The 14746-nt window shown below is 42.1% G+C and overlaps 1 protein-coding gene across 1 annotated transcript; it reads left to right on the forward strand.

The window, feature by feature from the left end:
- The first annotated feature begins 6737 nt into the window (after window positions 1-6737).
- On the forward strand, window positions 6738-14291 carry cd59 (CD59 molecule (CD59 blood group)). The gene is made up of 3 exons (XM_044192282.1): window positions 6738-7129; window positions 12393-12494; window positions 13606-14291. The coding sequence occupies exons 1-3, from the start codon at window positions 7075-7077 to the stop codon at window positions 13803-13805; spliced, it is 357 nt and encodes a 118-aa protein (XP_044048217.1). The 5' UTR covers window positions 6738-7074; the 3' UTR covers window positions 13806-14291.
- The last annotated feature ends 455 nt before the right edge of the window (window positions 14292-14746 follow it).

A 14746-nucleotide genomic window follows, 5' to 3' on the forward strand; every position in this document is an offset into this window, starting at 1 on the left:
AAGTAACTTGGAATACGTCATCGTTCACAGGGGGTGGGACACTATCCAACAACACTATAAAACATATATTCCTTTAGAAAGAAACCCACTGTTACTATTTAAAATGATCCGAGTGTGTGTCCACAGGTTTCCAACACACAGTAAATATCTGCATACGAACGTGTAGAGGAGAGAGTCAGCGTTCCAGAAATATACGAACCATGTTGATGAGACATTCTGAGTTTTAGTAATGTCAAATCAATATATTGATAAGATGAAAAACACGTCATGTGAATGGATTTTGTAACTTGATGTCTTCTGAAGGTGTGAGTCACGCTGAATCCAGACAGGTGTGTCGCGTCTGTGTGTTCAGGTTTGACTGTATCTTCATTTCCCCCCACGTGACATAACTAAACCAAAACGTAGAAGCGTTCCTTTAATAAAGCCTGCAGTCGACAGGTGAAGGGGGTCAGGAAGCAAGCCCCGGCTGGATCAGAGGTCCCGGGTGGCGGTCTGGGTCGAGAGGCTGTTATGGACCCCGGCTGCATTAATGGAGAATTTATCCGACTTCTGCATCAAAGCAAAACACAGTTTCTCCCTTGAAGTGATTTTGCATGTGGAAGGATGTGTTTGTCTCCAGGAGATGGACTGTGAAAAGATTTCCATCGGAGAACAAACGGCCTCCTGCCAAGTTTGACAGCCGCTTGGACTCACGTCTATAGAAAAGGAAGGAAATCTGTTGACTAGCAGAAACAAAGGAGGGCAGGAAGGGGTTTGACACCCAATGATGCTCTGAATAATTTCATGTTAGAGGAGCCAGAACTGCTTTTTTAAAATAACTTTTAGAAACGGTCTCTGAGCTGTTCGGCAGTGTGTCAGAGAGTGAATGGAGGCTGGCCGACGGAGGAACTGTGACTCCTCTGTCTGCTAACGAGGCTGAATGAAATGATCTTTGTCTGCTCACTTGTTGCTGAACAGAGTCTGACCGTTTATACATTTATGATAGGAAGTTAATGGGTTTGTTTTGGTGCATTTTTTCAAAAATCCCCCTTTTCCAAAAGCCAGGGAATTTCTGCACAATACTCAAGACTCACAGCTGAACTTGTTCCTGATTGGCTCCCCTCCCTGAAGAATTACTGAAGTCCGTCCAGTCAAACCAGTTCACAGCATCTGAAGCGGAGAAGCTTCGTTCAGCGTGAAAATGTTTCAAACGTAACACGAGTCTGCATATTTCCAAGCCCATTGGACTGTCTCACTTCCTGTCTGTTTGTATGGATGGCAGCTCATGAGTGGCATATATGTTACACAGCCTGCGCTGCACAACAGCTTCACCAGCAGGATGGAAGAAATATCAGAGCTGCAGAAACGAGACCGGGACAGTCATCAGTGTTTTCTGACCTGACACCTCTGCGGTTAGGGTTTGGTTCGGTTGTTAGGGAGGGATCGTGTTCACACCTTTTTCTGGTCCCGACCGTCCCCCTACCAGGTGCCACAAAATCACATTAGTCTGGCTTCGGTTCCTGACGGAGAAGAGTCCGAACTCGCACAGCTGTAAGCTTTCGAGCGCTGCCTGTTCTGATTAGCAGGCTCCTTTAAACATTCACTTTAAACTCTGGAAACACTGACCTGAGGTCAGACTCCGCTGTAACAACAACAGCACGAATGACTCTGAGCACGACGCTGATGGCATGTTTGGCCTTCAATTAACAGACTTTCAATTAAACTACATTTAATTATCCAAAACTCATAAAAGAACCTTTGACGAGTTCTGTTGTGTTGTAGAGCAGTAATTAATCAACTAAAGCAGCGATTTCACTCACTGGTCAAACGTTCATTTGTTTGTAAAAAGGACTCTTTTATTTAAACGAAAGAAAATAAATCCTTATAGCTGCAAAAGGCGTCGTGATGGAGAATTAGGGGGAAGGGGCCAGAAATATAAACCATAGTGTCTATCTGTCTTCAGTCCTGCGGTGTGTATCTGTCAGACTCCTTCTTCACTGTCCACCGCAGAGAAAGTGAAGTAGTTTAAATGCGAAGCGAATGTTTGGACAAAAGGCGTCCGTGCAGCTTCAGACTGCAGCTGGATGCAGATACAGTCGCGTCTCTGTGCAGCAGCTGACAGTCGCGTCTGTCACGCGCTGGAACTGATACACGACAATACAACCGCGTCCATGCCAACCAAAGCCCTGCAGAGAAAAGTCTGCTTTCTCTGTGTCCTCACACTCGGCGTGTGGTGTCCTGCTGCGCCACGACACTGAGCTTTTGTACAGCGTGCTGGTCAACAAGATTATTTTAGAATAGCGTTTTATTTTCCGTCACTCACACCAGCGAGTAAAACTTTTAGCATTTACAAAGAACAAAGTAAAAACTACGTAGAGAAACTGCTGTTGGAGGGACACGCGCCATTTTTCTCTCCTCTGGAGTCCAGATGCATTTTGGTTCATTTCTGTTGACTTTCTGTAGATTCATTTTTGTCGTTTTTGTCAAACTCAGTCTGACTTCTCAGTTTGTCAAGTGAATATAAACCCAAAATACAAGAAAAATGACAAGTGCCCATAAAAATGTACTAATCTGTAGTGAAAATATTATTATAGAACAGCTCAAGGTTGCAAAACGTGTTATAGACACAAATGCAGCAGAAACAGAAGTGAGAAATAAAACTATATTAGTGTATTTGCATGTAAAGTGATCTCATTTTTGTGCCTTTTTCATTGAAAGTCGATGTGTGCTTGTAAATCACTGAAAATAATCATTATAATTAATAATTATGAGATAAAAGCTGCAAGTATACAGCAAAGTAAAGAAGTAAAACATCAGTAAAAGCCAAAGGATTGAAAGAAGGCTTTCTGGGAACAGCTGGAGCAGATTTAAAGGTTGGGGCTGTGGTGACTGCGTCAGTGCTGCTCGCAGCGACACAAACAAAATGTCAACAGATGCCAAGCCAACGCCAGTCTCCCACATCAGACCGGGACGCAGGGGGGCAAGAAGCACTCAGATCCTTTACTGCAGTAAAAGTAGTAAAACCACAGTGTGGAAATACTCGTTAAACGTTTGTGTGTCTCTACCTGCTGCGCTCAGGTGCGTCTGAGCTCAGAGAGACCAGCTGCTTAATAAAGGCTGTAAATATAACTGAGGGAGCATCGTGTGGAGGAGGCGCTCAGAGTCCAGCAGAGCTCCTCAGAGTCCAGCAGAGCTCCTCAGAGTCCAGCAGAGCTGCTCAGAGTCCAGCAGAGCTGCTCAGAGTCCAGCAGAGCTCCTCAGAGTCCAGCAGAGCTCCTCAGAGTCCAGCAGAGCTGCTCAGAGTCCAGCAGAGCTCCTCAGACTCCAGCAGAGCTCCTCAGACTCCAGCGGCCCTGAAGCTGGTCTGGAGGCTCCTGGAGGCCGGACTCCACACCGACACACTTCCTGCTGCTGCTGCTGTCAGCTGGCGCCCGTCTGTAGATTATATTACTGGACTATAGTCATTGATGCGTTCATCACTTTAATGCTGCAGCTGCTGAAGGTGGAGCTACTTTATATAGATTATATAAATAAACTTTGTCCTTCACCCTCCGCAGGTGGTCTCGTCCTTCGAGCTCGGGTCCTCTACCAGAGGCCTGGGAGCTTGAGGGTTCTGCGCAGTCTCTTTGCTGTTCCCAGTACTGCGCTCTTCTGGACCGAGATGTCTGGTGTTCTTCCAGGGATCTGCTGTAGCCGCTCCTCCAGTTTGGGGGTCACTGCCCCGAGTGCTCCAATGACCACGAGCACCACTGTCGCCTTCACCTTCCAGGCCTTCTCCAGCTCTTCTCTGAGCCCTTGGTACTTCTCTAGTTTCTCATGTTCCTTTCTCCTGATGTTGCCATCGCTTGGTATCGCCACGTCAACCACAACCAACCACCCAGACATGGGCTATATATATATATATATATATATATATATATATATATATATATATATATATATATATATATATACACACACTGCTGGGTAGCTTCATCTAATGATAATACACAATCTGAACCTGCAAAGTAACTGAAGCTTTAAAATACATGCAGTGCAGTAAAAAGTACAACATTTGCCTCTGAGATGTGGTGCAGTAAAACTATAAAGTAGCAGAAAATCAAAATACTCGAAGTAAAGTACAAGTACCTCAAAATTGTACTTAAGTACAGAACTTGAGTAAATGCACGTGGTTACTTTCCAACGGCTGCTGCGGTCGGGTTAAAACTAAAGCTGGACATTTGTAACTTCTACACATAATACATCAGCTGACTGTCAGCTGGGTTTACAGACAGTCAGTAATAACTGACGAAGCGTCTGTTCTTCTCCTCGTTCCTGATGTTTGAGCTTCACTGGGCAGAACGACGTCTGCGACGCTCGGCGGCTGTTTCCGCGTTCACCTGCTGAACGTGGGAAGTTTCTCTGCGCTCAATGAACACCTGATTTTTAAGGGGTGGAGCCTATGAGCGTGATCTGTGACATCACGATAGCTTGGAAGCCAATCCTGGTCCAGCTTGCACCTTCCACGGGTGAGATGTGGAGCGTGGACTGTTCAGCGAAGGAGGAGACATCTTGTTTCTAAAGAAAACTTTAGAGATGAACAGCAGTTAGTTCATCGCTACACGCTACGAGTCCGACGGGCAAGAAGCAGCAGATGCGCTTTAAGATTGCGATTTTAATGTGGAAATTAGACTTTTTTGAGGAAAAACATGTCAGACACACATTATTGTTCCAAGCAGACTATTTGTTTTAATAGATGTCTGGAGGGGATCTTTAACTTTACTGTGGTCACGGCCGCTACGGCCAATGGCAGCGCTGGGAATGGTTCCCACGGTTACAGCCGGTAAGCGTTTAACTTAAAGGGCCAGTTCACCCCAAAATCAGAACTACATATCTGTCCTCTTAGTGGACTATTTTCTTTCTGTCACAACAGGTCTGAGGATTATCTTCAGAAACCGGGTCAGGAGACGCTGCAGCTGAGTTCAGTGTTGCCAGCTTGCCGACTTTGTCACTAGATTGAGCGACTTTATTTCTAAAAAGCGACTAGCGACAAATTTAGCGACTTATTCAGCCCGTCAGGGAAAAGGCGAGAAGAATATCTTATTATTATCCTGTAAGTGATTCCCCTGCTGCGGCTGTCGTCTCCCGGATCTCCGGATCAGGGTGTTACTGCTTGGATATCTGTAGATTTGTAGTATTTTAATTTATTTTTCTACGTTTTTACTTCGAATGCAGGACGTCCCCGTAGCGAGTTTGTGATTATTTAAGTTTTCTGCGTCTTAAACGAAGGAGATCGCTCCCTCCGCGCTGAGCTGTATGCAGATGACTGCGCGATGACGTCATCGACATGCAAAGGCGCGCGTGACGTCATCTGGTGACGTCATCTGGTGACGCCGCAGCTGCGGCTGCTTTCATTGGGGAAAAGTTGGCGACGTGTTTGTTTTGGCGCTTTGAGCTCCACGTGTCTCTTTATGTTCTCCTGAGCTCTGCAGCTCACAGCAGCAGGGAGACGGATAAACAGCCAAGCAGCTGAGAAATATGAGTGCCTTTCATCAGAATTACTAATAACAGGTGTAATTAAACATTTCATTAATTCTGCTTATATTGTTCCCATGAACAACAGACCAGCTAACGTGAGGCAACATGAACAAAGCTGCTTCTTCCGCAGAAAGAAGGTTAACCGACACTTAGTTACACTCTTCATTGTCAGAAAACAACTTTAGCTGCGATGCAACAAATGAGTGAATAAGTTACTGCTGGTCAGCAGGAAGCAGCTGCCATTTTAATGGTTAATGATGCTAACGGTAGCTAAAGCTAGGTGTCGTGAACACACTTACATACAAACCTCGATCACAAAATGAAAACAGCTCCTGGTTACTGAACTATTTCAGTCTTCATGATCAGAGATCATCATATTTATTATATATATATATATATTTATAATAAGAGGTAGTTTGTGAGTTCCACAGGACAAATACACTTGTTTCCACTGCTGCAGTCCTCTGGGACCAACGGAGAAACTTTTGGTAAAGAAATGGTTGATAAATAGTCAAGTATCCTGCCTGACGCCTCTCCTTTCTTAAGAGGAGCACAGTGGAAATAAACGTTTAGCTTTACTGTGTTTTTAATCAAAGACAACTGACTATCTGTATTATTTCTATGTTTATATACTGCTTGTAAAGGCTAAATAGACAGGGGGTATTAATTCAAATTTAAAGTCATTTTAAGGAACACGAAACTTAAAGAGTTTCCCTACGGGGATCAATAAAGTATTTCTGATTCTGACGTCAAAGAAATTGTACAACTAAACCTGAAGAGCACTAAACGTAATGATTTTTAATTTAATGTGTAAACCGATGACTTCATTTAATTCACATATTTACAATGTAAATACAGTCCAAATAAAGTGTCACCGATAACTGTACGAGCCTTTTCAAACTCATATTGATCAGCTGATCGATCAGCCCTGTCTTCTTCCTGGCAGCAAAGCAAACAACAGTTACACAACACAAGGAAATGAAATGATTATAAAAACCTATTTTAAATGGGTTTTAATAGTTTTTAATCGCACCAGGGTGATGAAATCTCTTTATTTGTACGAGGTTATTATTAAAATTTGCATAAATAAAAAAGTAGGTTGTTAGAGAGTGGGAATGTTTTCCAGCTTCATGTCTTCGGCTGCTCAGATCTCATATTCAGGTTGCAGCTGCAGATTTTGAACTGGATTTTAGGGTGTTTGATTCACATTTTAATTACATTTTCAGATTTGAGTAATCTGAGAAGTGACCGTGTACAACATCACCACACAGCAGAGAAATAACGCGACCACAGGAATGGAAAGAAAAGACCTTTAAAGAGATGAAAAGCAGCATCCATAAACAGTGTACAATGCACACCCTCAGTGAGGCGGCGGCCAAGTGATTGTTGGAGGAGGAGGAGGATGTTTGGCCAGACAGGGAGTCTTTGTGGTCCGCCGGACAAAGAGCCGTTCTCAGTCGACTGCCGTCTGCGTCGGTTTACAGTGGAACAGATCGGACACAAACCCAGCCGGACGCTCCGACCCGACTCCCGTCTGGTTTTCACTTCAGGTTGATTTCTCGTTTGCAGGGAGACGACATGAAGCGCTGCCTCGGATTATTCCTGCTGGCTTGTTTCGGGATGCTTCATTTGGGTGAGTGGACCAGGACAGATCACAGATGCACACACTTCATGTTCCTTAAAATGACTTTAAATTTGAATTAATACCCCCTGTCTATTTAGCCTTTACAAGCAGTATATAAACATAGAAATAATACAGATAGTCAGTTGTCTGATAAAAACACAGTAAAGCTAAACGTTTATTTCCACTGTGCTCCTCTTAAGAAAGGAGAGGCGTCAGGCAGGATACTTTATTTTTTTATTTATTTATTTAAAGAAAGGGGGGAACAATGCATATTAATGAACATTTACACAAATGTAAATATGCCAGATTATAGCCTAAGGCTAATTTCCATCTGCAGACCCCCTGGCAGGTTAACAGAAAGATAAGAACATACAGTACACTTCAGTTGGACAGAGACAGGAAAACAAGGTTTTATCGTGTTAGTACAACTACAAACATTCAACAGAAAACAAGTCGAAGGGTCACAGACAACAGTTAAGACACATATCTGTATTGCACAAGCCCTTCTACTGCAGTGTCCTATTGCACACACCTCATATTGCACTGATCCCTATTGCACACACTCTTGCATTGCACCGATCCCTATTGCATTTTGACTTGGAGATATAGTTAAGCGTATGTTGCACAGGAGTAAGTTTTAACATATTTGGGCTCACACATGATCACATGTTTGTCTCTCTCTCAACCATGATTTTAAATGTTTCTTAAAAGTAGGAAAACTTGTGCTTTCCCTCACTGAGAGTGGAATAGTTTTCCAAAATGTTACACTGTGGTACGACCAGACGTTTTTGGGAGAAGGCAGTTCGCCTGAGCGGTAGCTCACGGTCGCCTCTGACGGTGGATCGAGTTATTCTTGATCCAGCAGAGCTGACAGATTTTGGCTTGATAAAATCATTCAATGGTGGAGGCGCCATACCATGTAGGACCTTATAGATCAAACAGGCCGCTTTAAATTGTTTAAAGTTTACAAAATTTAAAAAATTATATTTATCAAGAATTTGGCAATGGTGGTAAGAAAAAGGTTTCTTATCTAAGATTTTCAGTGCTCTTTTATAACATGCTTCAATGGGTCCAATAACAGAAAGACTTGTATAGGACCAGCTTGTGATACAGTACTCAATGTGAGACAGTATCATTGAGTGCAAAAATGTGACTGCTGCTTTATCAGTTAAGGATGGCCGAATATGTTTAAAATTTCGAATATTAAAATTGATAGTTTTTACAATTTTTCTTACATGTATTCTAAAGGACAGTCTTGGATCCAGTACCACTCCAAGGTATTTAAATTCATCAACATTTGTTAACTCTTGTCCTCCCAGGTATATTTTCGCTGGGACCAAGGTTGTTGTTGCTTTGGTAAAGAACATAGATACTGTTTTTTTTTTACATTAAGGCAAAGGCATGAATCATTCAGCCATTTCTGTAGGTCATCTAGAGCTAAAGAGAGACGATGGGCTGCCTCACGAGCACTTTTAGCATGTGTAAAAATGACTGTGTCGTCAGCATACATAATCGTGTCAACATTTTTGCATACACTAGGCAGATCGTTAACATAAATCGAAAATAGAAGGGGGCCTAAGATTGAACCTTGGGGGACCCCTACTGAACACTGCAGATAGGGCGACTTACTATCCTGTATTTGAACGTATTGATATCTGTCTTGTAAATAGGACTGTACCCATTTAACAGTATGATTACTAAAGTTAAAGGCACAGAGTCTGGCGAGGAGCTTATCATGATTCACCGTATCAAACGCACGCTTAAAGTCAATAAAAACAGCAGCAACATATGTGTTTTTATCTAAGTATGATTTAACCTTGTCAATAAAGACGCAGACAGCCGTTTCAGTCGAATGGTGAGACCGAAATCCAAATTGCATGCAGTGTAGGCCCGGGCCACCATTATTAAGATGTTCAGTAATGGATTTGGCCATCCACTTTTCCGCTATCTTTGAGAAGATAGGTAATATGCTGATGGGTCGATAGTTAGCAGGGTCTGTTTTATCACCAGATTTATAAATGGGTGTTACTTTAGCCACCTTCCATTTAAGTGGAACGACCGCCTGAGTAATTGATAGATTCATAAGATGAGTTAATGGATACAGAAAACTAGATTTATGACGCTTCAACAGATAAGTATCAAATCCAAATTCATCCATAGCCTTGGAGCTTCTTAATGTAGAAATTATATTTGATACATCATTATCAGTAATTAATCTAATGTTGAGCTTTGAACATGAGATGGATAGGTTTGGGCTGTGAGCCCCTAGGTCATTCATTTGGGATTCACAGTTACATGCAGTTTGAATAGGACACTTTGAAAAGAGTTGTGTAATCTCAGTTATACTGTTTTGAAAATATTCATTCAGTTTAGTTGCAAGAACAACAGGTTCAGATACCAATTCATTGTCAAATTGAAGCTGGAATTCTTTATTGACAGCTCCCCTTGTTTTACCAATCGGTTTATGAATATTCTCCCGGATGAGTTTACAATTCCCTTTAGCATTATCTATCATCGTCATAAAGAAATTTGCTTTTGCCATCCGTATAGCCTGTGTAACTTTCTTTCTTGCAGAGACAAAACTGATCCTATCTGTTGTTAGGCCAGATTGTAACGATTTTTTAAGTAATTTGTCTCTGTGTATCATAAGTTGTTTGCACTCACTATTGATCCAAGGCAGGGAATATAATCGTTTTTTGTAGTTTCCCTTTCTCTGAAACTGTACCAGAAGATCTTTGATTGAGGTATACATGAGATCACAGCATTTATTAATTTCATTACAAGAAATAATATCTGACCAATCAAGATTACTCAAAGCTGCAGTTAAATTTTGTTCTTGACTCTTTGGTATAAATGATTGTTTTGAGATTGAATTATTTTTATTAAGTCGTCTCTTGGTCAGTTTTTTTGAGATGAAAAGTGCATTGTGATCTGACATGCCAGTCAGGAAATTGTGTGTTTTTGTTATTCTTTCTGGTTTATTTGAAAATACCAGATCTATTCGAGTTTTATACTTGACTATTTATCAACCATTTCTTTACCGAAAGTTTCAAACCCCTCTCCGTTTGTCCCAGAGGACTGCAGCAGTGGAAACAAGTGTATTTGTCCTGTGGAACTCACAAACTACCTCTTATTATAAATATATATATATATATATATATATATATATATAATAAATATGATGATCTCTGATCATGAAGACTGAAATAGTTCAGTAACCAGGAGCTGTTTTCATTTTGTAATCTGAGATTTAAATGTGTGCAGGGAGGTAGTTTGGATGTGAAGGCGGCAGCATAATCAAAGCCCCAGTCCGGCTTCTTTACTGGGGCTTTATCCAGCCGGTGGCTCTCCTGGTTAAGAATGTAATTAAGTGCTTTTAGTGCCTTGGCCTCCCCTAAGAGCTGGCTATCTGAAATACAACCAAGAGTTTTTGCTACATCACTGTCTGACCAACCTTGAAATTTGTCCTGCAGTAAAACTTAGAACACACAGAGACTAAGGCACATAAAACATGATAAAATACGTAAAACCATCAAGTGACAACAAGAAACCCAGAGTATGTTTAGCCATCGCCAAAAACATCATCAGCCCCCAGTAGTTACATAGGAAACTAATCCTCAGCTGAGTATTTGACAGTTTGGTGGCCTGAGAGATGTTGCAGCTGGACTTTGGTCGTCTCGAAGCTCATCCACAGAGGACGAAGAGGACTCTGTGAAATACCTCGAGCCTTAGAGACAGATCCGGCAGATTAACACAGACGATCTTACTTTAACTACGTGTTGCAACGTGTTGCTGTCACCTGTTGAGAGATTACCAAACCGAGTCACAGTAGAGAAGCTGATGGCGGACTCCATGGAGCTGCAGGAGAGTTCGCCACAAACCGGCCGAGCTCCAGAGGAAATGCTTTGTTACACATCGCCTCTGTGTCGTCACTGAATGTCAGCTTGTTTTCATTTAGTACCCGGATATTTGCATCCGTGATGGCTGTCTGAATGTCTTTTTCTTCCAAAATGTGTCTTTAGTTTTAGTGACATTCAGTGTTAAAAAGTAGTTTTCAACGCCTGAACAAAGCCATCCACCACCAGGCTCACTATGACCGAGTCATCCGCGAACTCGCGTCTGCCTGGATGGAAGTCGTCAGCGTGCAGTAACACGCTGGGATATGTCCGCCAGAACATCTAACATCCACCCAATGCCAGGGCTCAAGTTAAAATGAAGTTAAGGGTAAGAGCAGCGTCCTGTATGCAAACTGCGGAGGATCCAGTGAATCCTCCACGGCCCAACCAACTCCCTCTTGTTAAGCTTTTCGAATCCCTTCAGAAGAAGTCAGAGCCACGAGTCTAAAATCCCCAACGCCCTCAGGCGACTGGTTCTCAGCCACCGCCACGATAGTTGACTGTCTGCACGTCCCAGGAAGCTTCGGTTGCTCTAAGGAACACTTAAATATGAGATGGAAAATAAACATAATCGATCTGCTCAGTTTTTCAGAAGGTGAGAGATATTACCAGGACCTGGGCTTCTTCAGTTGCTCTGCAGACCGACTCGGCTTTTGTTTCTTTTTTAATAAAAGTCTATTATAATTCTTCTCCACCACATGTGATGTAGTAGGTCGCTTTGGAGAATCAAAGTCTCTCTTTAAAGGTGCGTTTGGAGAATTTGCATCCGTCCAGGTGGCTGTCGTCAGCTGAGATTCACATCAGCTGATCGGGTCAGCCAATGAATGAGCTGGGAACCAGAAACAAAACGTGTTCAAATGAACTTTAGTTTGAATATCATTTACAGTCCACAGCTTAAAGGAATCAAGCGTTTCTGTGTATTTAATACATTAAAGTATCGTAGAAAAGGTTTCAGTCGTAGTCATCTGGACACGTCGACGACTGAAACCACCGTCTACATTAAAGTACGTGATTTAAAGGAAGCTTAACCACCAACTCGCAGGAAATTCACCAGAATCAGAAAATGAGATGGCAGCTACTGAGATCTGCTAAGCTAGCTACCTTTATGCTAAGCTAGCTACCTCTTGCAGGAGTTTAGCTGTTTTATTCTTCTCCATCATGAAATGATTTAGCTGCTGCTTTATTTAATTATTTATTTTTAATTGAATGATTGTGGTGATTTTATAATCATGAGAAACAGTTTGATCTCAAGCGCGTTGTGTAGCTCTTCGTTCACCTGTTCAGTCTTCACTACACCTGGGACACGTGTCGGTGATGGTCAAGGTTGACTGAATAAAGTAATAATAAAGTAAAACCAGTTTCTTCTTCTTCTGCAGGTTCTGGACTTCGCTGCTACAAGTGCTCTGATTACACCGGACGCTGTCAGAACGTGCAGGAGTGCACGTATGAAGACTCCTGTATATCTCTGAGTGAACGAGGTCAGTATTTAAGCTACTCTGTGCTGAATTTATATGTGATTTCAGTATTTTACTTTACTTTACTCGAGTAAAAGTAGTTATACCACAGTATAAAAATACTTCTAGTCCTGCATTTAAAATGTAAAAATACAGAAGCATCGAAATGTACTTAAGGTATCAAAAGTAAAAGTACTCCTTATGCAAAAAGGCCCCACATAGTATTTGTTACATTATTGATGCGTTTATGTAAGCAGCATTTTAATGTTGTCAATAACTTAATACACTGTTGTGTAGTTAAATGTATAAGAATGCATCATATTTTTTAAACTGATATGTTTAACATGTAAAATCTTAGATACAGGAAGCGGAGTCAAAAGTACAATATTTGCCTCTGAGATGTAGAGTAGAACTATAAAGTGGCATAAAATGGAAATACTCAAGTAAATTACAAGTACCTCAAAATTGTACTAGTACAGTACTCGAGTAAATGTACTTAGTTACTTTCCACCGCTGTGTGATTGTATCGTCTTTCTGATTATTCGGATTGCATTCGTTTTTATTTGCTCTGTCTGCCAACATTATTTAACTTCATTACATTTAGGAAAAGTACATTTTGAGCCCAAATTAACTCTTGATCAGGTAGAGACGTAGGGAGGGAGGGGGAGAGAAGCGGTGGTCGAGCAAGCTACAGAGTGAATTAGCGAGAACAAAGCAGCGAATCGGAGAAATAAAACGTTGTTTTCTGATTGTTTCGCTCTAAAGCACAAATAAACACCCCTCCGCACAGCCCTGCAGAGAGCAGAGGACAGAGACAGCGAAGCATCCTGCTCGCTGAGTCCCGCCCTCACAGCCTGCCGCCGTTATTGGCTGGGGGCCGCACACGCCTGCCCAAAGGTCGACGCCCAGAAACGTCCCGAACACAGCAAACTAATAAGAAACTAAGGAGAAACAGCTCTGCAGATACAGACACACACTCTTCTGCTGGGTCAAGTGATGACCGAGAGGGATTATTTCTGTATGAGTCTATACGTCGTTTTTTAGGAAAATCCTACGTATTCTGCCTTTAATGTTCACTTTTACTGGTAACTGTGTGGTTTTAGGATTTGACAAACATTTGTGTGTGTGTCTCCAGGTGGGAAGACCATCCGTCAGTGTATCAGGTACACAGACTGCGATAACTCTCGCCTCGCCCAGATGTTCCCAGCGATCTCCGGCTTCACCTACCGCTGCTGCAGCAGCAACCTGTGCAACTCCGGCAACGCTGCTACCACGGCGACGCCCGTCCTGGCCGTGGCGGGGTCCCTGCTGAGCGTTTGGTGGTGTTGGATCTGAATAACTGCAGGCTGCAGTAGTTTAGTATTTCAGGATTTAAGTTAACATAAACTAAACCGAGTGTTGTTGTTGTGAGTCGCCTGTGGCACTTGCAGGCTCTCAGGTCAATAAAAGAATTACTTTTTCACCTTGTTTGCTAATTTTCAATTTCATTCAAGAAAAATTTTTAATTCTTTGTTTTGTTGTATTTTTGCGTCTAATTCACACTCTGGTTCCTTCCCGGTAACGATGATTTAACACTCAACAAATCAAACCACCAAATATTTGTGAACAAACGAAGCTACCTTTTGTCTCCCCTTCTGATTACAAGATCATCACATCATCATCTCAGATTTCATTAGAGACTTTAAATCCGACGTAGACCATGTCCCACATCTGACTCTCTGATCTATTCAGCATTTTTATGGGAGTATCTTTTAAATTATTATGATGACATAATTGTTTTAATCTTTATATTAAAATAAAACAATCCTGGTGAAAATTGAATGTGTTGCTTTCAGTCCATTCGTTTCAGTGTCTGCTCCTTTAAAGCTCCGGTGTGGAGGAGTTAGTGGCATCTAGCGATGAAATTACAGTTTGCAACGCTGGCCGTGAAACTTGCCAAAAAAGCGAACGGCCCTCTCTAGAGCCGGTGTTTGGTTTGTCCGTTCTGGGCTCCTGTAGAAACATGGCGGCGCAACATGGCGGCCTCCGTGGAAGGGGACCCGCTCCCTCTGTAGATATAAAGGCTGATTCTAAGGTAGCGAAAACACAACGCTTCTTATTTTCAGGTGATTAAACACTGATGAAAACACACTTATGAATATTATATTTCTGCCGACAGCTGCTCCTGAACGTGACACGCTGGAGCTTTTAATAAAAACTCTACAAATTGTTACTTTAACCAGTTTGAATGTGTATTTTGAAACCTTCACTCGAGCGTCTCCTATTTGGTTCTTCTA

This window comes from Siniperca chuatsi, linkage group LG4 (assembly GCF_020085105.1).
Source record: "Siniperca chuatsi isolate FFG_IHB_CAS linkage group LG4, ASM2008510v1, whole genome shotgun sequence".
Classification (NCBI taxonomy): Eukaryota; Metazoa; Chordata; class Actinopteri; order Centrarchiformes; family Sinipercidae; genus Siniperca; species Siniperca chuatsi.

Coding starts and splice junctions, on each gene's coding strand:
- cd59 (XM_044192282.1), top strand. CDS start 7,075: ATGAAGCGCTGCCTCGGATTATTCCTGCTGGCTTGTTTCGGGATGCTT. Junction 7,130..12,392: donor TTTCGGGATGCTTCATTTGG/GTGAGTGGACCA, acceptor CTTCTTCTGCAG/GTTCTGGACTTCGCTGCTAC. Junction 12,495..13,605: donor TATATCTCTGAGTGAACGAG/GTCAGTATTTAA, acceptor GTGTGTCTCCAG/GTGGGAAGACCATCCGTCAG.